General features: G+C 42.0%; 1 protein-coding gene and 1 long non-coding RNA gene across 9 annotated transcripts in view; one reads left to right on the top strand and one right to left on the bottom strand.

The window, feature by feature from the left end:
• Positions 1-361: 361 nt before the first annotated feature.
• Positions 362-1,987, bottom strand: LOC143794025 (uncharacterized). Its single transcript, XR_013220388.1, has 3 exons — positions 1,962-1,987; positions 645-840; positions 362-490 (listed from the first exon to the last, which is right to left on the bottom strand). It is a non-coding gene; the product is annotated as an uncharacterized LOC143794025 (long non-coding RNA).
• Positions 1,988-6,775: 4,788 nt separating this feature from the next.
• The window catches only part of NTRK2 (neurotrophic receptor tyrosine kinase 2), a 348,034-nt gene continuing 327,167 nt past the window's right edge, over positions 6,776-27,642 (top strand). For 4 of the 8 annotated variants that reach the window (XM_077248960.1, XM_077248958.1, XM_077248956.1 and 1 more), the window contains exons 1-2: positions 6,776-7,189; positions 7,575-8,067. In XM_077248960.1, coding sequence (XP_077105075.1) covers positions 7,859-8,067 — 209 coding nt within the window. In that variant the 5' untranslated portion in view covers positions 6,776-7,189; positions 7,575-7,858. Of the gene's footprint in view, positions 7,190-7,276; positions 7,393-7,574; positions 8,068-27,642 lie in introns of those variants that run through there. The other 4 variants (XM_077248961.1, XM_077248959.1, XM_077248957.1 and 1 more) reach the window with 1 other exon arrangement.

Raw genomic sequence — 27,642 nt, 5'->3', positions numbered from 1 at the left:
ACGTAACCTGTCATGGACTACAATGACTCACGCCTAACCAAAAAAATTACTAATGGGCTATATACCATTACGCTAGGGTAAAAGGATGGCCAATATGCTACGCTGACTACATGGATGGCCAATACACTATGTTCCTTTGGAAATATACTATGTGGATACGTGGCTAGAACGTGTACTATGTGGCTGCGATATAGTGGCCTGGCAATATACTATGTGGATGCACAATGTACGTGCCTGGGCAATGTACTATGTGGCTGTGCAATATGCTATGTGTCTGGGCAATGTATAATGTGGATGTGCAATATGGTATGTGGACAAAATACTTACTGTCGGCGGCCAAGGATCGGTCTTAGGAACTGTAGTGCCCTGTTATATTTATAGGGCACCGACTTGGACGCAGCAGCACCACTCCGAGCTTGCTCCTCCGCAGCACGGATCCCCTTATTGAAACGGTCCTTCATGGATCGCCATCTGGTCCTCAACTTTTTAACTGTGAATGTAAAGAAAAAAAAATGGTTACATATTTAGCATTTTAAAAGGATAAAACAACCGTGTGCGATGCAAAGTTTACGCGTTGATCGCATCACACACGGTTGTGTTTATCCTGGCAAGATGGGTCATAGCAGCGTATCAGCAATACTCACCAAAGTTGCCTTTGTCCTTCGCTGAGGCACTGTCAAAGCCATCCCACAGCGACTTTGCCACCTCTGCCCACAAACGCCTCAACACCACCTGGTCCATGTGCCGGGGGTCACGGCTGTCCCACAACGGGCCACGCTCCTGGATGCTGGAGATCAGGAGGTCCACATCTATACTGTCTCCTTGGTCCCGTTGTGAAACCTAGAAAAATTAGAAAACAAATAGGTGACAAATATGCAAATATTAACAACCACCAGCACCTGGCATGATAGGTACCTTTGCCCTATCCTTTGCCATTTGATGTATGTATATTGATTAGTGTTGAGCGATACCGTCCGATACTTGAAAGTATTGGTATCGGAAAGTATCGGCCGATACCGGCAAAGTATCGGATCTAATCCGATACCGATACCCGATACCAATACAAGTCAATGGGACTCATGTATCGGACGGTATTCCTGATGGTTCCCAGGGTCTGAAGGAGAGGAAACTCTCCTTCAGGCCCTGGGAACCATATTAATGTGTAAAATAAAGAATTAAAATAAAAAATATTGCTATACTCACCTCTCCGACGCAGCCTGCACCTTACCGAGGGAACCGGCAGCGTTGTTTGCTTAAAATTCGCGCTTTAACCTCCTTACGTGAAGTCCCGGCTTGTGATTTTAAAATGCGCGCGTGTCCAGCCTCCTGTGACGTCACGGCTTGTGATTGGTCGCGTCGCCCATGTGACCGCGACGCGACCAATCACAAAGCCGGAACGTAATTTTAAAATCCTGAAGGACCTGAAATTACGTCACGGCTTGCTGTGATTGGTCGCGTCGCGGCCACATGGGCAGCGCGCGACCAATCACAAGCCGGGACTTCACGTAAGGAGGTTAAAGCGCGAATTTTAAGCAAACAACGCTGCCGGTTCCCTCGGTAAGGTGCAGGCTGCGTCGGAGAGGTGAGTATAGCAATATTTTTTATTTTAATTCTTTATTTTACACATTAATGTTGTTTCGATACCGATACCCGATACCACAAAAGTATCGGATCTCGGTATCGGAATTCCGATACAGCAAATATCGGCCGATACCCGATACTTGCGGTATCGGAATGCTCAACACTAATATTGATGTTTTCTACACCTGTATTTTGGAATGTTTGTGTGCAGGGAGTTCAACTTTATTTTACCTTCCCCCAATACTTGCTGCCCTGAAAAGCTATAATGTAATTAAGCTTAGTAAACATCCCTAGTGAAACCAGGATGCTCCTCAAATGTAATGTTCCTCACAGCAGGATGCTACTCAAAAAAAAAGATAAAACAAAAAAAAAATACTCACTCGCCGGCCTGACGTCACATCTTGGCCCCGATCTCTCTGCGCCCGCTGTGTGCCTTCTCCCTCACTTGAAGAAGCCTGTAAAAATTGTATACAAAAATTATTGTCAATGCTACAAATGGCAGAGAATAGTAAGCAACTGGACATAATTACTCACTGCACTCCCCCGCGCGATTGGCTGTGTTCCGATTCACTCGCCATTTTTGTTTGCAAGTTTCTTCTGCAATGAAAAAATTTGCAAAAAATCACCTCAAAACCTAACAATGCCACATACAATAAAATAGGCCCAAAACATTAAAACAACCACAATTGACTGTTGACTGATAGGACAATGCAAACTCAAAAAGCGACACCACAACGCCATACATTGCAAGAGAAAACAATAGAAGAAACAATACAAGAATAGACCCAAACAAAATTAAGCAAAAATAGACACCTATGTCCAAATTTTTAAATATAAAAACTTACCAAAAAAACCTTACAGGAAAAAAAAAGGCACAATGAAATAGCAAACTAATGAACGCCATAATTTACAATTACAACAAGACATGATCCAAAACAACACCATCTGGTGACATCCACCGAAATACATCAGAAAAAGGCGATAAATACCATTCTAGATAATAAGCAATAAACATTACGGGACAACCGCTGTTACAATATACAGCAACCCAAAAGATAAACCATTGTCAAATAGAAAAGAAAGCACAAGAAATTTAAAAAAAAAGGGCCCCACCAAAAAAAAAAAAAAAAAAAAACCATTATACTACACACTTGGCAATGGAAACATTCAAGAAAGGAGATACATACGGAAGCCATACGGAAAACGACGTAAAACCATCATAGATAAACCAAAAAAAAAAAAAAAGGGAAAATACAATTGAAAATAGTATGGCATAGCAGCACAGAACAATACAATACAAATGAAACATCATAAATGTAGCCCCCCCAGCAGCAAGAAAAGACACTCAAGGAAAGAAAAAAAAATGCCAACAGCATAATAAAACACAGCAAGAAATGAGCCAAGAAAACGCCATACGGTTACCCCCAACAATAGAAACCAGAAAAAGACATGCACCAGAAATTTAACATAAAAATCTGCCAAATTAAAGACATTGAACAACCGCATGACACCAGAACAAACCCCAAATCCATAAAACCAATCCAAAACCAAGCAAGGCCGGTGACAAGAAACGCCATCATATAACGCCAGAAGTACATCAAAACCAGATTAAAAAACACAATTTTTCAATAACAACCCACAGTGCCATAACCGTACAATAGTACACACCAAACATTGCACAAATTAAATCAAAATCAAGAAATAAAACACAGAATAAAAAATATGCAAAGAGAAATATATACTTACAGGTTTTGAAAGCAGGTTTCTCCTCAGTGACTTGTCTTGGGTGCTAGCCTTGTGAAAGACAATGCCAAACCCCTTTTTTTTTCTATATATATAGTGGGTTTTTTTTGTCTAGACAAAGTCTAGACAATGTTTTGCATTTTTTATTGGAAAACGCATGCGTCGTACAACGCACCACGACGCAAGTACTTGCGTCGTCTGCGTTGTTAATATAAGTCAATGGGAAAAAAGGCGCATCGACGACGCAAACACGACGCAAACACGACGCATGCGTTTTTTAAAAAGTCTGCGCCGCCCCAAAAATGCAACATGTTGCGTTTGCCGCGCCCTGACAGGTGCGCCCTAACGCCGCATGCGGCGTACAACGCACCAAAACGCATGACAACGCATGTACATGCGGCGCCATGCGGCCCCAATGTTAAAGATAGGGCCGCACGACGCATGCGTTTTGTTGCGGCGATGACGCTGCGGCGCACAACGCAAATGTGAACGTAGCTTAAGAGAGACCCAGGCAACTGTTCAACGATGCCAGGAGGCTGCATTTCTACTGTATCTGGGGCTAATATACAGCAGTCACAGTGACAGGGGAACTCAGGAGAAAAAAAATGTTGAAATGCCCCCCAAAGGTCTTTTATGGAGCACAATATGTGAAATAAATGATAAATATATATAAATAAAAAGCAGGTAAAAAATTATTAAAAAGAATTAAAATGTATTTTAGTGGTCCTTCGTGTTCATAAAAAAGACATGTATTTTCTTTATTTTCCCCCCGTAATTGGCAAAAAAATATGAGTATGAAAACAGGAATTAATACAGAAGATGTACTAGAAATTTTAACTTTTTATATATTTGTTGAATAATAAATGGTCACTTATCTATCTTAAGGTTCATTTATCATTTTTGATAATGAAGGTTTTTTCAAAAAAGAAATGGAAGTCCTTAAAAAGTTTTGAGGAAAAAGTAAAGGCGGACATACATCTGTATGCCACACATTCTGGCAAAGCAAAATAAATAAGTATATCTGCTAGAAGTCTAGGCCTAGCAAAGCTGAGTGCAAACCACTATGTGAGCAACATCCAGCATTGCTACATAGGCAGGCTCGGACTGGCAAACCGGGTAACAGGGGAATCCCCCGGTGGGCCCCTGTACAGATCTGGGCCCCCAACCCCACTATGGGCATTATTTGGCATAATTCACTTGATTCACTCTGTACAGAAAAAGCAGCATTTCATCATTCATTAACCAGACTACCCAGTGTATTATTATATAGAGATATAGGTACATTTGTGAACGAGGGTAGTGTAATATTTGCATGCAGGTGAAAATGGGCCCCCACAGTCAATGTTACTGGTGGGCCCTTGTCACCCCAGTCCGACACTGTACCTAAGCATAAGTTACCGTAAATACAGGGAATCAACAGCTTATTCGTCTTAGGCTACTTTCACATTAGCGTTGTGCACTGCACATCACAATGCGACGTTGCAGCGCACCGACGCATACTGTGCAAGTGCCGCACAACGGGGGCAGCGGATGCTGTTTTTCAATGCATCCGCTGCCCCATTGTGAGGTGCAGGGAGGAGGGGGCGGAGTTCCGGCCGCACATGCACGGTCGGAAAACACGGGAACGACGCACAAAAAAACATTACATGCAACGTTTTTTGGTGGCGACGGTCTGACGCAACACGACGCAACCGTCGCACGATGGGTGCGACGTGTGGCAATGCGTCGCACTGCGTCACTAATGCAAGTCAATGGAGAAAAAACGCATCCTGCAAGCACTTTTGCAGGATGCGTTTTTACTCCAAAACGACGCATAGCGACGTGCAGTGCACAACTCTAGTGTGAAAGTAGCCTAACAAAAGAAACTATCCCCTTAAAACAGCTAATATTTAATTATTTTATACGTTAAAGAAATCCCCAAAAACATAAGATATACATAACAAGAAAAAGAAATCATGCAAAAAGAATAAATCAACTACCCACAAAGTTACGGTAGGTCTGTGCTTCGAAACTGAGGTGGATATAATAAATGTAATAATAATAATTTATATAAAAATAATCTTTAGATAGATTATCATCGCTGTCCACGATGGGGCTCACAATCTTAGATCCCTATCAGTATGTCTTTGGAATGTGGGAGGAATCCGGAGAATCCCACACAAACACGGGGGAGAACATACAAACAACTCCTTGCAGATGCTGTCCTTGGTGGGATTTGATCCCAGGGCCCCAGCGCTGCAAGGCTGCTGTGCTAACCACTGAGCCACCATGCCGCCCCCTCCCCCACTGTGCTGCCAGAGAAGATGCTGAGCTGGGGCACCAACTTGTGCAAATCTGTTAAGGTGCCACCTGTGCGTCATGAGAAGGGACAACCAAGGGTTACATAATACATATGATCAACACCTTGATTTGTTTCACTTTATTATATCTCCCCTGTCTTTGAAGTGCAGTCCTTGCTGCTTATTTTTTGTTGTATGTATATATTATATATAAATATATTTATATATTTTTATATATCTATATACATATAATCTGTATTGTTATATTTATACACATGTATATATGTAAACATGCACATATATATATATATATATATATATATATATACACATATATATGTATGTTTACACGCGTATATATGCATATACATATATATATATATATATATATATATATATATGTATGTATATATAATATGTGTATGTATCACTGTGGGGATGTGTTTTATATAAAAAAAATGACTGCATCCAACCTTACAAGAATATTACTTTTCACAGCTTGTCAGTGAGTCACATACAGGTTCTTCATTCACTGCTTTATTATTTTATCGTAAAGAATGTTGTATCAAAATCTAAAAATCAAAAAATGTGTAAACTAGACAGCCCATGCTGGCAGCCTTCATCCTTGTAGTGCAGTAACTATTTCCACCACAAGAGGTCAGCAGAGCTCTCCTGAGAGCCCGCAGCATCCTTCCTTGTCAATGCGGTAGATTTCTCTGTTCTTTTTAAATTACTGCGGAAAAAAAAAATCTAAAACCACAAATGAAAAGACTTATTCCCAGACACACATTCTAACGCTCTAATCATCAATGTGTGGTGGGATGTGCATGCACTCGTCTGATCCAGCTGCCCGTGATGCAGGCTACATAAGAGCATCCATGCCTTCACATCTGACCTGTCAGGGAGATTTTCTGAGCACTGATCGCATGCTGAGCACTTCAAGCCCTTTAAATCATAAATGAATGAATATGAAATATACATGCTTTAGCAGCTGGATCCCTCTGATGGGGCTATTTCTGTGAGATCAATGTAAATGCCTATGCAGTGTGCGTATTAATAGCAGGAGGTAATGGTCATGGTAAACAGCACGGGGTCTCTGCATTCCCATCACGCCCCCCCCCCCCCCCCCCCCCTGTCATGGCTCGCGTAGGTGTAGTGGGGTCCCTAGCAGCACATGAGCAGAGCATGGCTCCCATCATGGCTGTGTCTTGGTGGAGACAGACCCCCACTGGTCTCCCCTCTTGTTGCTTTGTCTTGCTCCTTTGGGCTCTAGGAGAATTAGCCTGAGTCACTGCTCACGTCACTTGTTCTTCCCCAGCTATTGGCATGGGGATGGGAGGGAGAAGCACTACTTATTATTAGCACTGGAGAGGCAGTGTGTAAAGCTGAGGCTGGCTCCCTAGCACGGTCAGTGCCGAGCAATCTGCTCCCATCAGCAGGGATCTCCCCCCATGCTCTCCTCATCTCTGCTGGTGCTGATCATCTGGCACAGAGGTGTTGGGCAGGACTGATCCCACAAGGCAGGAGAGCAGTGGAGCCCAGTGCTACTGGCTGGGGAGTGATGCTATGAGGAGCTGGGAAACATGGTGAGTGGATTGCTACCGGACCAGTGAATAATGCTCTATGTGTGATGATGATGATGATGATGATGATGATGATGAGTCAGGGATGCACTTTCATCTGCTATCTGCTTGCTTATCTTGCTGGTGCTGTGTATGGGGGAGGGAGCTAGATTGGCAGCTGCTTAGCCTGATTAATATGTACTTGGGGTATATGGACAGTGTGTTGGGTAGGTATTAGCTCTGGCATGGCTTGCTCTATGCTGATGGATAGGTATTTGGGCAGCCAGGTGATGGATGTGTGTAGTCTGCCTACATCAGACTGCTGGCTCATCCTGTTGGGTATACCTAGGGCTTGCTAGATGTGAGCAGATCAGATGTGTCCGTCCTTATCTGTGTCTTTTTCTTCCAGAGGGAGCTATAGAGGAAGCTTGTAAAGAGCGTTAGCATCAGCAGCATCGTCTGCACTGGACCATTACCATAGAAGAAGCAGCATCGGCACCATCCATTGTGTATGTACCGGTCCAGCCGGCTCTAAGGATGCTTCACATCACCTAACACCAAGGCTGCTCCTGAGGATTATGCCCCCCACTACCCTATAAAGACTGCGTGTTACCAGGAGCTCCTGCATCCAGCACTGGGGGTATAGGGGGTCTGCCTGCTCTTCTACAGGGTCGGTGGGAGCTGGAAGCTATCATGGGCCTTTGGAAAGGGGGGCATGGACCCATTGTGATGCCAATGTGGTGCTACACCTGCTGGATTTTCCTTGGGTTATTTTGGAGGGCACTGGCCTGTCCTGATTCCTGCACTTGTGATTCCACCAGGATCTCCTGTGATAAGTCGCCTGGGATCGGAGCTTTCCCAGTGCTGAAGAACATCTCCCACGCTGCCAACATCACAGAAATGTATGTACCCCCTAGCCTACTACACTCTGAATACATATATATATATATATATATATATATATATATATATATATATATATATATTTATACATTCCAATGTTTACAGACATGATTTCCATGCTATGTTATGAATCCCTCTATTGCTGTGAGATATCATCCAGAGATGGGGGATGGGTGCTGGTGGGAAGCTTTAAAAGGCTGACTGTGATTTCATTTGACTCCTCACTGATATGGCTTTAAGACCATTTAGATAATAAATCTCAATTGCTTGATAGTCCAATTCCCTAGGCACAGATCTGATGACAGGACTCTCAGTGGCTGGTGCACCTGATGCTGGTGCACAGACCTCTATACTCTTAGTGACTGATGCTGCTACAATTTAGGCTTCACCTTTATGTTACCTGCTCTAATGCACTTTACCTACCTTGTGGGCCCTGCTGTATCCTGTAGTGCATGGATTCACAGGGTAACAGTATGATTATAGCATTCCTGGTACCAAATCAGTGCAGACATGTACTCTGCTTCATAGAATTCCTATGTGGAGCAATGCAAGGCAACACTGACATCCCAGGTATGCCCTGTCAGAAGGACTCTCACATCAGTAGGACTTACAGGAAGAGATTCCTACACCAGATATTGCATTGTTAGAGCTATACCTGAGAGTAAGAAGCCCAGCACAGGTATACCCCTCCTGATCAGGTAGGAGCTAGTTAATTTATGATTATCCCTTTTAACTCCTTCTAAACATTTATAAATGATTCCACTAGAAAGCTTATGTGCACGCTAGCTATATCTCACTGATCAATTACCTCTGCTTCACTGTATATCTTTCTGATTTGTAACCATGTTAATAGTATTATTATCCAGAACATCAGAGCCTCGGTGCAGCAAGAAATCAATAGGCTCCAGACAGAAAGAAATGGTCAAATCCACTGCAGAAATGCAAGTCTGGTTAACTGGATATATCATGTTTCTGTGCAAATGCATGGCCAAACATCAGTCCCCTACCTGCTGCCTAATGCGCATCCTGCCTAATGTAGGGGAGTCACAACCCCTGTGCATCCTGCCTAATGTAGGGGAGTCACAACCCCTGCGCATCCTGCCTAATGTAGGGGAGTCACAACCCCTGCGCATCCTGCCTAATGTAGGGGAGTCACAACCCCTACGCATCCTGCCTAATGTAGGGAAGTCACAACCCCTGTGCATCCTGCCTAATGTAGGGGAGTCACAACCCCTGCGCATCCTGCCTAATGTAGGGGAGTCACAACCCCTGTGCATCCTGCCTAATGTAGGGGAGTCACAACCCCTACGCATCCTGCCTAATGTAGGGAAGTCACAACCCCTGTGCATCCTGCCTAATGTAGGGGAGTCACAACCCCTGTGCATCCTGCCTAATGTAGGGGAGTCACAACCCCTGCTCATCCTGCCTAACGCAGGGGAGTCACAACCCCTACGCATCCTGCCTAATGTAGGGAAGTCAAAACCCCTGTGCATCCTGCCTAATGTAGGGGAGTCACAACCCCTGTGCATCCTGCCTAATGTAGGGGAGTCACAACTCCTGCACATCCTGCCTAATGTAGGGGAGCATCCTGCCTAATGCAGGGGAGTCACAACCCCGGTGCATCCTGCCTAATGTAGGGAAGTCAAAACCTCTGTGCATCCTGCCTAATGTAGGGGAGTCACAACCCCTGTGCATCCTGCCTAATGTAGGGGAGTCACAACTCCTGCGCATCCTGCCTAATGTAGGGGAGTCACAACCCCTGTGCATCCTGCCTAATGTAGGGGAGACACAACCCCTGCACATCCTGCCTAACGCAGGGGAGTCACAACCACTGTGCATCCTGCCTAATGTAGGGGAGTCACAACCCCTGTGCATCCTGCCTAATGTAGGGGAGTCACAACCCCTGCGCATCCTGCCTAACGCAGGGGAGTCACAACCCCGGTGCATCCTGCCTAATGTACGGGAGTCACAACCCCTGCGCATCCTGCCTAATGCAGGGGAGTCACAACCCCTGCGCATCCTGCCTAATGTAGGGGAGTCACAACTCCTGCGCATCCTGCCTAATGTAGGGGAGTCACAACCCCTGTGCATCCTGCCTAATGTAGGGGAGTCACAACTCCTGCGCATCCTGCCTAATGTAGGGGAGTCACAACCCCTGTGCATCCTGCCTAATGTAGGGGAGACACAACCCCTGCACATCCTGCCTAACGCAGGGGAGTCACAACCACTGTGCATCCTGCCTAATGTAGGGGAGTCACAACCCCTGTGCATCCTGCCTAATGTAGGGGAGTCACAACCCCTGCGCATCCTGCCTAACGCAGGGGAGTCACAACCCCGGTGCATCCTGCCTAATGTAGGGGAGTCACAACCCCTGCGCATCCTGCCTAATGTAGGGGAGTCACAACTCCTGCGCATCCTGCCTAATGTAGGGGAGTCACAACCCCTGTGCATCCTGCCTAATGTAGGGGAGTCACAACTCCTGCGCATCCTGCCTAATGTAGGGGAGTCACAACCCCTGTGCATCCTGCCTAATGTAGGGGAGACACAACCCCTGCACATCCTGCCTAACGCAGGGGAGTCACAACCACTGTGCATCCTGCCTAATGTAGGGGAGTCACAACCCCTGTGCATCCTGCCTAATGTAGGGGAGTCACAACCCCTGCGCATCCTGCCTAACGCAGGGGAGTCACAACCCCGGTGCATCCTGCCTAATGTAGGGGAGTCACAACCCCTGCGCATCCTGCCTAATGCAGGGGAGTCACAACCCCTGCGCATCCTGCCTAACGCAGGGGAGTCACAACCCCGGTGCATCCTGCCTAATGCAGGGGAGTCACAACCCCTGTGCATCCTGCCTAATGTAGGGGAGTCACAACCCCTGTGCATCCTGCCTAATGTAGGGGAGTCACAACCCCTGCGCATCCTGCCTAATGTAGGGGAGTCACAATCCCTGTGCATCCTGCCTAATGTAGGGGAGTCACAACCCCTGTGCATCCTGCCTTGCTGCTGCTGCATGTGTGAGGCTGTGAGTGCTGGGAGATGGTTTGCTGTACACCTCCACATACTGAGCCCATATAAGGCTTCTCCTTCCTCCTCTTTCTCTATGGCACCTAGTTATTTGATGAGACCTTATCAAACTGGTGCGTCAAAGAATACTGATTACTTAGTTCACTTCTTTTTTTACTATTATTTTTTTATTAATATTTTTGATTGTGCATACCTCCTCTCAACTCCAGTTCACTTCTTTTTTAGATAGAAATTCAATAGTAAAATACGTAAATAGTACAATACATTGCAAAATAGCGAAATCCTTAAATAATAGAATACGTAGTGAAATAGTAAAATACTTAAATAGTACAATACATAGTGAAATAGTAAAATGCTTAAATAATAAAATACATGTAGTTAGCTTCTATGACTTCGGTCTATGGCTACGTTCACATTTGCGTTGTGCGCCGCGGCGTCGGCAACGCAACGCACAACGCAAATGTGAACGCATGCACAGCGCTACTTTTTGCTCCGCATGCGTCCTTTTTTTCATTGATTTTGGACGCAGCAAAAATGCAACTTGCTGCGTCCTCTGCGCCCGGACGCGTGCGTCGCAGTGACGCATGCGGCGCAAAACGCAAGTGCGACGCATGTCCATGCGCCCCCATGTTAAATATAGGGGCGCATGATGCATGCGGCGACGCTGCGGCGCCCGACGCTGCGGCGCAGACCGCAAATGTGAACGTAGACTATGACAAGCATGACTATGTGTGATGACTCTGGTATCTGGTTAGACATGGGACATAGTACTAGAGCAGTGATAGCATTTGTAGATATTTGAGGGGGGAGTTTCTTAATATGCTGATGAATAGTTAAATCAAGGTTTGATAAATCACAAGGTTTGCTTGCCATAAAGTGCTAACATTGCATTTGGCCCAGGGGTGCAGCAAGAGGGAGTGCAGGGGCTGCAGTTGCACCCAAGTGCTGGAGCCCCTAAGGATCAGTACCTGTGATAGGTGGGAGACCCTGATACAGACTTTTCAGCATTGGGGCCTAGCAGCTTCTTCTAAATGGACCATCCTGGCCTAGAAGCTGTACATTCCACTTCTGATATTAGTAAAATAAGTCGTCCTATTTCATAACAATATTTCTCCAGCAGTAATATGTGACTGCGGCCAGCCCTTACTTCAGTGATCTGAATAGAAGGTGGGGCACACTTGTATGGAACCCTCCTAACCAAGGTGTGTTCCTCTAGTCCACCCATACAGCTATTGTCTGCCATGTCACTCATACAGGAAACCAGAAGATAAAGTGATGCAGAATTTCACCAAGTTTTCTGTCTGTTCAGTCCCATTCTGATTCTACAACTTGTGCAAGAACACCAGCATGTGTCCCAAGGGTGAAGCGGGCCGGGTCATTACCTGCACATTGCATGGTTACCTGACGTTGTATTTGGAGGATACTAGTGTTATTCAATGTGTGGTCTAATATTACCGGCCATTATTAAATGTGTGTGTTCACTTCAATTACTGCTTAAATCAGTGAAGTCCGTGGCTAAACGGTTAAATGATTACTTTGTGCTTCTTTATTCACTGTTCTTAATGATATTGGACTGTAAATCATAAAATCCAAACTGTGCGAGTCGTCATAATAGTCAGTGTGCTGATATTTAATGGCCCTCTTTAGGAGGGTATTCCCTGGCTATGTAGTTTTGTCCTTAATACATTGAATCTTTTAGTATCTTACTGTTTTTTTGAGAACCTTCAAATCTGACTATCCTTAATGTGCTTAAAAGTCTGCACAGTAGGTGTGAAGTCCACAGGGGAATTGTGTGCTGTGAGGTGGAACTGTGTGATCTCGGAGTGGTGTTTTGTGGAAATCTCTCTCCATTGACTTCAGTGGGGAAAATGCAGTATATTGTATTATTATTATTAGATATATACTTATTACAATGAACCAACTAACCATGAAAGACTAGGACAGAAGGGAGAGGCTAACAGTCTACAGGATCATGCTATGCATTCTTGTATTTGATGTCACAATGTCCCAAAACGTACAAAAAGCTATTTTCAAGACTATTTCATAATTATTAAAAGTTGCAAATTTAATTATTTTACTCTGAATACTCTGAATATATAGTAGCTAAATTAGCATTGTTTTATACTCTGTCTATCTGTCTATGACTCTGTCTATCTTATCTTTTTATATATTATCTATTTATCTATCTATCTATTTGTCTATCTATCTATCTATTTGTCTATCTATCTATATCATATATATCTATTATCTATCTATAGATTATCTGTCTGTTATCTATCTATCTATCAACTATCTATCATCTATCTATTAACTATCTATCATATATCTATCTATCTCACATCTATCTATCTATCTCATATCTATCTATCTATCTATCTATCTATCTATCTATCTATCTATCTATCTATCTCATATCTATTGATCTATCTATCTATATATCTATCTGTCTGTCTGTCTGTCTATCTATCTCATATCTATTATCTATCTCATATCTATCTATCTATCTATCTATCTATCTATCATCTATCTCATATCTATTGATCTATCTTCTATCTATCTGTCTATCTATCTCATATCTATCTATCAATATACCTATCTATCTCATATCTATCTATCTATCTATCTATCCATCTATCTCATATCTATTATCTATCTATCTAATCTATCTATCTATCTATCTATCTATCTATCTATCTATCTATGTATCTATCTCATATCTATCTATCTCATATCTATTATCTATCTATCTCCTATCTATCTATCTATCTATCTATCTATCTATCTATCTATCTATCTATTTCTCTCCTATCTATCTATCTCCTATCTATCTATCTCCTATCTATCTATCTATCTATCTATCTATCCCATATCTATCTATCTATCTATCTATCTATCTATCTATCTATCTATCTCATATCTATCTATCTCATATTTATCTATCTATCTATCTATCTATCTATCTATCTCCTATCTATCTATCTATCTATCTATCTGTCTCCTATCTATCTATCTATCTATCTATCTATCTATCTATCTATTTATCTATCTATCTATCTATCTATCCCATATCTATCTCCTATCTATCTATCTATCTATCTATCTATCTATCTATCTATCTATTGTCTATATAATCCATTCTATTATATTCTATTTAATCTCTCTATCCATTTGTCGACATTGTATGTAGTATGGGTACTAATGTCACTAACATGCTCACTTGTCGAGGCTAAAGCTGTGACTGTGTGACAGCTCAGTGGCACAATGACAATGGGGGTTGATTCCTTCCCTTTCTTTGGAAATTATTGCACAATTGCAAATGGATTTTTCAACATGCTGGGGAATAATTAGCTCTTCAGATGATTAGGAGCATGTTGTGTTCCCGTAATCGGCCTAGTTCTTGTTCTATCAAATTGGAGCGTCATCAACTGCTATAAACCTAAATGCAAAATAACCACAGTAAACGATAAAACCTCCAATATACGGTATATTTTTTGCAATAGTAAGTGACACATATATATTTAAAAAAAAATTTCTAATGAAAGACAATCTTGTCATCACATAGATTTTCACATGTCTTACGCAGGGATGATTGGTGACCTTTCCACCCACATTCTCAAGTGCTGCCCTCCACCATGTCTATAAACCATGAGATGTCTAGTATTTTTCCATAGATTGCGATTCATCTTGAGAATGTATCTTCCTTTATAAAGCCGATCTGAAGTGAGCTATGAAGTGAGTTATGTTATGGATTTCAATATGTAATTGCACCGAAAAAAAGAAATTCACTTAAAAAAATCCAAATTTTCAAATCATATGATTGAAATAAATTTCGATATTTTGGATTTTCAACATGCTGGGAATTTTGGGGTAAGATGATCTATAACAATATTAAAAGTGATTTTGTTAAACTAATGTGCAGGGCAGCCTTAACATATGAAAGAACTGGTATAGCTTTACATGCAATGTGTTAGTGTAAATCATCAGCTTATAGTTTATGGTTTTGCCTATAAATAATGGGTGTTTCTATTTAAAGTCAAACATGGTTTATGTGGAAACACATCAATTAGGGTTTACATCTAGAAAGAGTGGGAGATATGTATATCGTTAAATGTGCATTTGTTAAAAATAAGACCTAAAAAGCATCAAACGGATATATGCACACAGCCTAGTAATACCGGCTTCACTGCTCATTCCATTTGGAAAAAGTAAACTGGTTCAGAAATGTTTTGGGTTGATTTTGCCCTTTATAATAGAAAACTCCGCAGTACAGAGAAAACGGGTGATAGTTATTCATGTTGAACACCATTGGTAATCTATAGTGGGAAACAGATGATTAAAAATCCAGATATTCTATGCCTTAGAATTAAATAAATGCGCGTACTGCGTGTTTAGTAAAATTGAATCATGAAGAGCAAAGCAAAATAGTATTACTACTTTTGTCACAAAAAATTATTTGATAGTTAATGCAGAATCATAGCTAGGCTCATCTTCAGCCATGTTTCAGCTTACTGTCCTAGCTCAGTATTTCTATAGCTTGGCCATGGAGGAGATGGTTGGTGGCATCAAATACTCAAGACACGCGCTCCACCAGCCTTTCTAGCCACAAGTCAGGATCATCTAAAAAAATATCAAGATACATCTGTTTACATCTTATATAAGATTTGTTGGCAGAGAACTCTGATTATTGCGATTACTTGTTCTATATATTTGTTACATGGTTGGACATTTAAACCATTGGATTTCATGCAGATTCAATTTGTATTTCCCAGCATATATTTGTATTAATATATTGACCTATTTCTGATTGTTGGTTGGACATTCAGGACACTTAATTGATTTTATTTGCTGGGATTATTGATTTTATTATTATTATTATTATTGTTATTATAACATTCTTACATCAGTCAGATTTATGAAAACACCTCATTAAACTAGATATATCCGCCGTAAGATCTGCAGCATAGAACAATATTACTGATGCTGAGCATTCACTTTAAGGAGAGAGACATCAAGTCCTAGTCTAAAGTTGTGATAGACACAAGCCCCAGTTTTGCACTACAATCTTCAGGAAGGATCTGATTGTTAGACAGTGAGGGTTTTACAGTAAGGTAACACGGAGCAGCTATTGGCCGAGCATAGCTGCTTCGTTAGGTATTAGTCTTAGTGCCTGTGCACACAATGCAGATTTGTCACATTTTTGTCACATTTTTTTCAGTGCAGATTTGTCACAAAACCTGTAGGGTTTCCTGATGCCAGCAAAGAGAATGAGAATCCTGAAATCTCCAAATTTGTAACTTGCAGATTTGGCTCAGATATAAATCTACAGCATGTCAGTTCTTGTTTTTGCTGCAAATTTTACCCATACTGAGTCGGGAAAATCTGCATCAAAAGCGCATGTCAAAACGCATCAAAACCACCAATTTTACGCTACGTTTTTCCTGCCAAGAGATATGGTGCACAAATGTCTGCACCAAATAAATAATGTGTGCACATAGCCTTAGGCTGTGTTCACATTGCCTTCATTGCTCTACTGTGGTTAATATTAGAGTTATTACATCTTTACAGATGTTTTATGAGAAATTGATCTAATTAAATCCTAATGAAACAATTCTAGTAGAAATGTTAACAAAGTTACTGAAATTGACTTAATTTTTAAAAAAGTGGTACTATTATTATTTTTTTAGACTCCATCTGATATTCAGTATTAGGACTGATTCACACATCTGGTTTTCTCTTACAAGTGCTATCCATGGTCTTCACAGTTAGCACTCGTACCTATGATAGTCTATGGGGCCGGGCACGTCCGTTTGTTTTCCTTGGACCAAGCGGTTTGCAGCAAATATCGGAGACGTCCAATTTCGATTCAAGCGTCCGATCTAAATCTGCAATTCACATCAATGGGTCTGTAAAAAAAAAATGGAGGTCTGAGGTCGGTCCGATTTTCACACTGTCAGAAAGAAGGTAGAGGAACTTTTATTTTTTTTATATATCCACGTACAAGAAAAAATGAAGATACTCGGACCACAGTATGGTCCAACCCAGATCAAAGTCTGATCAGAATAACTGGTCCGTTTTCTGGTAAGCAGAAATTACTGACGTCTGAATGAGCCCTTAGCCAGATCCCTGTTGTCCCATTCAGCTTCTCTTTCCTTCAAGCGTGAATATTCATGTTTTTTATTTCAGTAAAATAATCTGCAAACGCCTCTGCAATCTCTAAAGTGCTGTATATTGTGCTGGGGTTTCTCTATATGCCAGTTGAGAATATGTTTGATTTGTTTTGAGTTTGTATGTATTACTTGCATTAAGTGGCGTTTCCTTGTATAGAGTTCTGTATTTTTAGGCTTCTGTCCAGCTTTGGAATGTATATATCTTTACATTGTATTGTTATTATGTGTTTATGTGGTCTGGCTTTTTTTTCTATTGCATATCGGGGAGATATTGTTCTCCCTTTATGACCCATAAAAAATTTAATAAAGCGCATTGTTTAGAAGGATTGCCCTGTATATACAAGCATGCATGTAGTAAGAGGTGTAAATGAATCAGAATAGAAGCATCTTAATAAACAACAGTCACCTTCTTTCAGACATGTAGCCCCTATGAAGCTGTGCAGCATTTTACCTAATAATCGAAATACAAAACTACACGTGGCATTTACTACCATATATATTAGTCTCCTAATTTCCCATTCTCACAAAATTTGTTGCCGAGGGTCTTTGAATATGAAAATCATGTGGCTTTCTCATCTGCTTTCATTACAGCCTTAGTGATGTTTGTACATGGTAGGTTGAGATAGACAACCTTAAAAGAGAACTTTTCACTGGATTTTTTTTATTAAACTGAGTACCTCTTCTAATTATTATTATTATTATTATTATTATTATTATTATTATTATTATTCATTTATATGGCACCATTAATTCCATGGTGCTGTACATGAGAAAGGGGTTACATACAAAGTTATAGATATCATTTACAGTAAACAAATTTACAATGACAGACTGGTACAGAGGGGAGAGGACCCTGTCCTTGCGGACTTACATTCTAATTGCTGCTGTTCCACTGATCCTGGAACAGAATTTTCTTTCATGCCCTTCCATTCCAAAGCTCCATCCCCCAGAAATGAAGATGAAAATTTTCCCTTCAACCATCTGGGTGTTAAGCGCAGAACTTCTCTGTGGGTGTTTGCTTTTTATCCTCTGATGCTGGCAAATCAAACCATAGCAGTTACCACAGAGTTCTCTGGTATACGCCCAGTTGGTTGAAGCAAAACTTTTCCCCTTTATTACCGGGTTGCATAACTTTGGAATGGAAGGGCAAAAAAGAAAAGGAGAAACTGTTCCAGAATCAGCAGAGCAGCCACAATTGGAGGACATACTCAGTTTTAAAAAAAATAAAATAATGAAAGGTCCTCTCTAAATGACATGGTCAAGTTTGCCATGAAGTGGAAGAAAATCCATTCCAACCTCTTCTTATTTGTTAATCAACATTCTAAATTAATACCAACACCCCTGCATATTGTGTTTTGCGAAGGCATCATCTAAGCTAGGTTTTATGTCCTGTTCCTTTAAATATCTTTACCGAACTCCTTTTAAGGCCACATTCACACATTCAGTATTTGGTTACCCAAAGCTATGCTCACACTATCAGTATTTGGTCAGTATTTTACATCAGTATTTGTAAGCCAAAACCAGGAGTGGATGATAAATACAGAAGTGGTGACGTGTTTCTATTATACGTTCCCCTAATTGTCCCACTAATGGTTTTGGCTTACACATACTGAGGTAAAATACTGACCAAATACTGATAGTGTGAGCATAGCTTTGGGTAATGTGCACACGTTCAGCATTTGGTGAGTTTTTTACCTCAGTATTTGAAAGCCAAAACCATGAGTGGGTGATAAACACAGAAGTGGTGATGTGTTTCTATTATACTTTTCCTTCGATTGCTCCACTCATGGTTTTAGCTTACACATACTGAGGTAAAAATACTGACCAAATAGTGACGGTGTGAACGTGGCTTCATGATGTTATTAACAGTTGTAAACTTGGATGACATTGAAATGCTGATTATGCAGGAAGCTTACTGAAATGGTGAGTTCAGGCATTTATGTGGCTTTTCGTAAGAGAATGGAAATTGCACTCAGTATTTCAGTTAAATGATAAAAACAGGTTAAGAATATATGATGTGTGACCGACCTCTCCTCCCCGGCTCTATTATTTATTATTTGGGGAAATTTGTGGCCAGGTCTTCGGGCGTTTGTGGCCAGCTTTTGAGAACATGTTTATTATTCATGTTTCTTTATGCAATGTCTTCAGTGACTGCATCTGTGTCCACTTTTTACCTTTTCATCACACTCTTCTCTGATGGTGTGATCAACTGGAGCTAGTAGATTAAACTTTTCATCATGGATTTTTTGAACTTTTTTTGACCACAAAACAATTTCAACTTTTGGGATACCACATTCAAAAGTACATTTTTTTAGCTACTCTACTCTTTATAACGTTCCATTAACCTGTCTATGTAAGAATATGTCAGTATGATATGTTGACCATTCCTTGACAAAATATATTTCATATGGGCAGTTGGTGTGATATTTACCAGATATTAAAGATAACTGAGCAATGAGTTTCAGCCTTAAAGACGTCTTGGCGTCCCCCAATACAAGAAATAGAATTGTAGATTTCTGTATCCTGTTTCTGCTGTTGATTAAGATTAATTCAGTAATTCAGTGTTTTTGTCATATTACAACTTAAGTTTTATAGATATTTTCATCTTTTTTTCTAATATCATTACATTGAAAACAGCTATAAGGAAGAATGGCAGGTATCTTTATGTGTAGGCTGCCCTGCTTATTTATAAGGTGATTATTTCTACAAGTCTAAGGTCTGGTTGGCACCAGCTACCAGGTACTGTACTAGTGCAGTGTGTCTTTTCATTGCTGCAAATAATGCACTTTGCTATCAGCCTGTCATAATCATAGTTACATAGTTACATAGTTATTAAGGTTGAAGGAAGACTTTAAGTCCATCTAGTTCAACCCATAGCCTAACCTAACATGCCCTAACATGATGATCCAGAGGAAGGCAAAAAAAAACCATGTGGCAAAGAGTAAGCTCCACATTGAGGAAAAAAATTCCTTCCCGACTCCACATACGGCAGTCAGACTAGTTCCCTGGATCAACGCCCTATCAAGGAATCTAGTGTATAGACCCTGTAACATTATACTTTTTCCAGAAAGGTATCCAGTCCCCTCTTAAATTTAAGTAATGAATCACTCATTACAACATCATACGGCAGAGAGTTCCATAGTCTCACAGTAAAGAATCCGTGTCTGTTATTATGCTTAAACCTTCTTTCCTCCAGACATAGAGGATCCCCCCTTGTCCCTGTCTCAGGTCTATGATTAAAAAGATCATCAGAAAGGTCTTTGTATTGTCCCCTCATATACTTATACATTAAATTCGTTTTTCCAAACTAAACAGCCCCAAGTGTAATAACCTATCTTGGTACTGCAGACCCCCCAGTCCTCTAATAACCTTGGTCGCTCTTCTCTGCACCCGCTCCAGTTCAGCTACGTCTTTCTTATACACCGGAGACCAGAACTGTGCACAATATTCTAAGTGTGGTCGAACTAGTGACTTGTATAGAGGTAAAATTATGTTCTCCTCATGAGCATCTATGCCTCTTTTAATACATCCCATTATTTTATTTGCCTTTGTAGCAGCTGCCGCTGACACTGGCCACTGAATATGAGTTTGTCATCCACCCATACACCCAGGTCTTTTTCATTGACGGTTTTGCCCAGAGTTTTAGAATTAAGCACATAGTTATACATCTTATTACTTCTACCCAAGTGCATGACCTTACATTTATCCCCATTAAAGCTCATTTGCCATTTATCAGCCCAAGCTTCTAGTTTACATAAATCATCCTGTAATATAAAATTGTCCTCCCCTGTATTGATTACCCTGCAGAGTTTAGTGTCATCTGCAAATATTGAAATTCTACTCTGAATGCCCCCTCCAAGGTCTTTAATAAATATGTTAAAAAGAAGAGGGCCCAATACTGACCCCTGTGGTACCCCACTACTAACTGTGACCCAGTCCAAGTGTGCTCCATTAATAACCACCCTTTGTTTCCTATCCCTGAGCCAGCTCCCAACCCACTTACACATATTTTCCCCTATCCCCATTATTCTCATTTTATGTATCAACCTTTTGTGTGGCACCGTATCAAAAGCTTTTGAAAAGTCCATATACACTACATCTACTGGGTTCCCTTGGTCCAGTCCGGATCTTACCTCTTCATAGAAGCTGATAAAATTAGTCTGACATGAACGGTCCCTAGTAAACCCGTGCTGATACTGGTCATGAGGTTATTCCTCTTCAGATACTCCAGTATAGCATCTCTTAGAATGCCCTCCAGGATTTTACCCACAGTAGAGGTTAAGCTTACTGGCCTATAATTCCCGAGTTCAGTTTTTGTCCCCTTTTTGAATATTGGCACCACATTTGCTATACACCAGTCCTGTGGTACAGACCCTGTTATTATGGAGTCTTTAAAGGTTAAAAATAATGGTCTATGAATGACTGTACTTAGTTCCTGCAGTACTCGGGGGTGTATCCCATCCGGGCCCGGAGATTTGTCAATTTTTGTGATTTTTAGACGCCACCGTACTTCCTGCTGGGTTAAGCAGGTGACACTTAATGGGGAATTTTTGTTATCACTGCTCATATTGTCTGCCATGGAATTTTCTTGAGTAAATGCTGATGAAAAAAAGTCATTTAGCACAGAGGTGTCAAACTGCATTCCTCGAGGGCCGCCAACAGGTCATGTTTTCAGGATTTCCTTGTATTGCACAGGTGATAATTTAATCACCTGCACAGAATGATTCCAGCACCTTGTGGAATGCTAAGGAAATCCTGAAAACATGACCTGTTGGTGGCCCTCGAGGAATGCAGTTTGACACCTCTGATTTAGCATATTGGCTTTTTCCTCATCCTCATCCACCATTTCACCCAGACTATTTTTAAGGGGGCCAACACTTTCATTTTTTAGTTTCTTACTATTTATGTAGTTAAAGAATATTTTGGGATTATTTTTACTCTCTCTGGCAATGAGTCTCTCTGTCTCAATTTTTGCTGCTTTGATTTGCGTTTTACAGAATTTATTTAATTTTCTGTATTTATTTAATGCCTCCTCACTACCTACTTCCTTTAATTATCTAAATGCTTTCTTTTTGTCCCTTATTGCGCCCCTTACAGCTCTATTTAGCCATATTGGTTTCCTCCTATTTCTAGTATGTTTATTCCCATACGGTATATACTGTACACAGGTCCTATCCAGGATGCTAATAAACGTCTCCCATTTTCTTTGTGTATTTTTGTGTCTCAGGATATCGTCCCAGTTAATTGCACCAAGATCCTATCTCATCCGTTGGAAATTTGCCTTCCTGAAGTTTAGTGTCCTTGTAACCCTCCTACTACCCATCTTATTAAAGGATACATGAAAACTTATTATTTTGTGATCACTATTCCCCAAGTGACCCCCAACCCTTATATTTGATATGCGGTCTGGCCTGTTGGTTAATATTAGGTCTAGCAGTGCCCCCCTTCTTATTGGGTCCTGAACCTGTTGTGAAAGGTTATTGTCTCTCATAGTTGTCAAAAACCGATTACCTTTACTGGAACTGCAGATTTCTGTTCCCCAATCTATTTCAGGGTAGTTGAAGTCCCCCATAATAATGACTTCTCCTTGAGTCGCAGCTTCATCTATTTGCTTTACTAGGATATTCTCCATTGCTTCCATTATTTTTGGAGATTTATAACAAACCCCTATCAGTAATTTATTATTTTTTCCCCCTCCCCTTATCTCCACCCACAGGGACTCTACATTTTCATTAGATTCACATATATTATCACACAGGATGGGTTTTAAGGATGATTTTACATACAGACACACCCCTCCCCCTCGCTTATCTGTACGGTCATTTCTGAAAAGGCTATAGCCCTGCAAGTTAACAGCCCAGTCATGGCTCTCATCCAGCCATGTTTCAGATATCCTCACCATGTCATAATTTTGCTCCAACAACATTAATTCTAATTCGTCCATTTTGTTGGCGAGGCTTCTGGAATTAGTATACATGCACTTGATGTTCCTCTCTGTACCTCTATTCTTTCTTAAATTATTAACTGTTCTAACCCCACCCCCCCATGCCACCGCCACCCCCAACTTCCTTATTTGTGCCCAGGTCTCTATCTGCACTATCTTCCCCTCCTATAAACTGAATACCCTCCCCCCCAATCCCTAGTTTAAACACTCCTCCAACCTTCTAGCCATTTTCTCCCCCAGCACAGCTGCACCTTCCCCATTGAGATGCAGCCCATCCCTAGAGTAGAGCCTGTAGCCAACTGAGAAGTCGGCCCAGTTCTGCAGGAACCCAAACCCCTCCTTCCTACACCAATTCTTCAGCCACTTATTAACCTCCCTAATCTCCCGTTGCCTCTCTGGCGTGGCACGTGGTACAGGCAGTATTTCGGAAAATACCACTTTGGAGGTCCTTGCTTTCAGCTTGCATCCTAATTCCCTGAAATCACCTTTAAGGACCTTCCACCTACCTCTAACTTTGTCATTTGTGCCAATGTGCACCATGACCGCTGGGTCCTCACCAGCCCCTCCCAGTAATCTGTCAACCCAATCAGGGATGTGTCGGACTCGAGCGGCAGGTAGGCAGCACATCGTTCGACGATCCCTGTCTTTGTGACAGATTGCCCTATCTGTTCCCCTAATAATTGAGTCTCCCACTACCAGCACCTGTCTGGCCTGCCCTGCTCTCCTATTTCCCTCCTTACTGGAGCCGTCACTCCTCCGGCTTTCAGAGGACATGCCTGGCTGCAGCAGTGCTACTACCCCTGTACTGGCACCCCCCTCATCTGCCAACTTAGCAAACTTATTGGGTTGTGCCAGATCAGGACTAGCCTCCCTGGCACTCTTCCCTCTACCCTGCTTCCTAACTGTCACCCAGCTTGCTACTTCACTGTCCTGCAGCTCCATCCTACCATCCCCCCCTCATCTATCCCATTGAGCGTCTGCTCAGTGAGCAGAAGACTCCTCTCCATATTGTCTATGGATCTCAGTGTTGCCAGCTGCACATTTAGATTCAGAATCTGGGCTTCCAAATGCACAGCGTGCTCACATCTCGCACAGCAGTATGCACCCTCGACCGGCTGATCAAGGACTGCATACATGTGGCAAGATGTGCACTGGATGGCATTAACAATAGTGGAGCACATTTCCTAATGGGGATTGCACCAGACAGAAGCGTTAAATAAAAAATAAAATACAGACAGCAATTCCTCCCTTGGAAACTCCCTGAATCCAAAGTCACTGAATCACAAGTCACACTTACCGCCGTTCACACTTACGCTCCGGTCACACTCAGCTCGTTCACACTCGCTAAGCAGAAGATTTAAAGGCTTTTTTTTCTTTTCCCCTCAGCAGCAATCCACCTTGCTGTTCAATGAACTTCCAAAAAGGACTTGAGTCCCAAACAGCTGCCCCTTATAACCCCTTAATTATTATGAGCCCCCACCCTAAGTTAACCCCTTGTGAATATAGCTACTCCCAATTCAGCAACTCACACCAATTCACACAGGTATTTGTTAAAGGCTTTCCAAATACCTCCTCACTGAATCACAAGTCACACTTACCGCCGTTCACACTTACGCTCAGGTCACACTCACTCAAATCATTATGGAATGCTCCAACTAACCGCATTTCCTGTGTGCTCTTATCGCCTATACTTGATCACTCCTTTCACAAAAATATAATGCGAAAATCATACTAGGGAGAATGTGTCCTCTTAGACCTATTCATCAGTGGCATTACACATGGGCTGGCAGTGGGATTTGGATAAGGACTAGGGAATGGTTTAACCCCTTCCTGACATCTGACGTACTATCCCGTCGAGGTGGGGTGGGCCCGTATGACCGCCGACGGGATAGTACGTCATCACCGATCAGCGGCGCTCACGGGGGGAGCGCGGCCGATCGCGGCTGGGTGTCAGCTGCATATCGCAGCTGACATCCGGCACTATGTGCCAGGAGCGGTCACGGACCGCCCCCGGCACATTAACCCCCGGCACACCGCGATCAAACATGATCGCGGTGTACCGGCGGTATAGGGAAGCATCGCGCAGGGAGGGGGCTCCCTGCGGGCTTCCCTGAGACCCCCGGAGCAACGCGATGTGATCGCGTTGCTCTGAGGGTCTCCTACCTCCCTCCTCGCCGCAGGTCCCAGATCCAAGATGGCTGCGGCATCCGGGTCTTGTAGGGAGGGAGGTGGCTTACCGAGTGTCTGCTCAGAGCAGACACTTGGTAAGCCTGCAGCCCTGCACAGCAGATCGCAGATCTGGCAGAGTGCTGTGCACACTGCCAGATCAATGATCTGTGATGTCCCCCCCTGGGACAAAGTAAAAAAGTTAAAAAAAATTCCCCACATGTGTGTAAAAAAAAAATAAAAAAAATATCCTAAATAAAGAAAAAAAATATATATATTATTCCCATAAATACATTTCTTTAGCTAAATAAAATAAAAAAAACAATAAAAGTACACATATTTAGTATCGCCGCGTCCGTAACGACCCAACCTATAAAACTGCCCCACTAGTTAACCCCTTCAGTAAACACCGTAAGAAAAAAAAAAAAAAAACGAGGCAAAAAACAACGCTTTATTATCATACCGCCAAACAAAAAGTGGAATAACACGCGATCAAAAAGACTGATATAAATAACCATGGTACCGATGAAAACGTCATCTTGTCCCGCAAAAAACGAGCCGCCATACAGCATCATCAGCGAAAAACTAAAAAAGTTATAGTCCTGAGAATAAAGCAATACCAAAATAATTATTTTTTCTATAAAATAGTTTTTATCGTATAAAAGCGCCAAAACATAAAAAAAATGATATAAATGAGATATTGCTGTAATCGTACTGACCCGACAAATAAAACTGCTTTATCAATTTTACCAAACGCGGAACGGTATAAACGCGTCCCCCAAAAGAAATTAATGAATAGCTGGTTTTTGATCACTCTGCCTCACAAAAATCGGAATAAAAAGCGATCAAAAAATGTCACGTGTCCGAATATGTTACCAGTAAAAACGTCAACTCGTCCCGCAAAAAACAAGATCTCACATGACTCTGTGGACTCAAATATGGAAAAATTACAGCTCTCAAAATGTGGTAACGCAAAAAATATTTTTTGCAATGAAAAGCGTCTTTCAGTGTGTGACAGCTGCCAATCATAAAAATCCGCTAAATAACCCGCTATAAAAGTAAATCAAACCCCCCTTCATCACCCCCTTAGTTAGGGAAAAATAAAAAAATTAAAAATGTATTTATTTCCATTTTCCCATTAGGGTTAGGGTTAGGGCTAGAGTTAGGACTAGAGTTAGGGTTAGGGCTAGGGTTAGGGCTAGGGTTGGGGCTAGGGTTAGGGCTAGGGTTGGGGCTAGGGTTAGGGCTATGGTTAGGGTTGGGGCTAGGGTTGGGGCTAGGGTTAGGGCTAGGGTTAGGGCTAGTGTTACGGCTAGTGTTAGGGCTAGTGATAGGGCTAGGGTTATTGCTAGGGTTAGGGCTAGGGTTGGGGCTACAGTTAGGGTTGGGGCTAAAGATAGGGTTAGGGTTTGGATTACATTTACGGTTGGGAATAGGGTTGGGTGTGTCTGGGTTAGAGGAGTGGTTAGGGTTACTGTTGGGATTAGGGTAAGGGGTGTGTTTGGATTAGGGTTTCAGTTATAATTGGGGGGTTTCCACTGTTTAGGCACATCAGGGGCTCTCCAAACGGGACATGGCATCCGATCTGAATTCCAGCCAATTCTGCGTTGAAAAAGGAAAACAGTGCTCCTTCCCTTCCGAGCTCTGTCATGCGCCCAAACAGTGATTCCCCCCCACATATGGGGTATCAGCGTACTCAGGACAAATTGAACAACAACTTTTGGGGTCCAATTTATCCTGATACCCTTGTGAAAATACAAAACTGGGGGCTAAAAAATCATTTTTGTGAAGAAAAAAAAAAGAATTTTTATTTTCACGGCTCTGCGTTATAAACTCTAGTGAAACACTTGGGGGTTCAAAGTTCTCACAACACATCTAGATAAGTTCCTTGGGGGGTCTAGTTTCCAATATGGGGTCACTTGTGGGGGGTTTGTACTGTTTGGGTACATCAGGGGCTCTGCAAATGCAACGTGACGCCTGCAGACCAATCCATTTAAGTCTGCATTCCAAATGGCGCTCCTTCCCTTCCGAGCTCTGTCATGCGCCCAAACAGTGGTCCCCCCCCACATATGGGGTATCAGCGTACTCAGGACAAATTGGACAACAATGTTTGGGGTCCAATTTATCCTGATACCCTTGTGAAAATACAAAACTGGGGGCTAAAAATCATTTTTGTGAAAAAAAAAAAGAATTTTTATTTTCACGGCTCTGCGTTATAAACTGTAGTGAAACACTTGGGGGTTCAAAGCTATCAAAACACATCTAGATAAGTT

This window comes from Ranitomeya variabilis, chromosome 1, assembly GCF_051348905.1.
Source record: "Ranitomeya variabilis isolate aRanVar5 chromosome 1, aRanVar5.hap1, whole genome shotgun sequence".
Lineage (NCBI taxonomy): Eukaryota > Metazoa > Chordata > Amphibia > Anura > Dendrobatidae > Ranitomeya > Ranitomeya variabilis.
The sequence above is the reverse complement of the archived record's forward strand: the minus strand, read 5'-3'. Positions and strand labels throughout refer to the sequence as shown.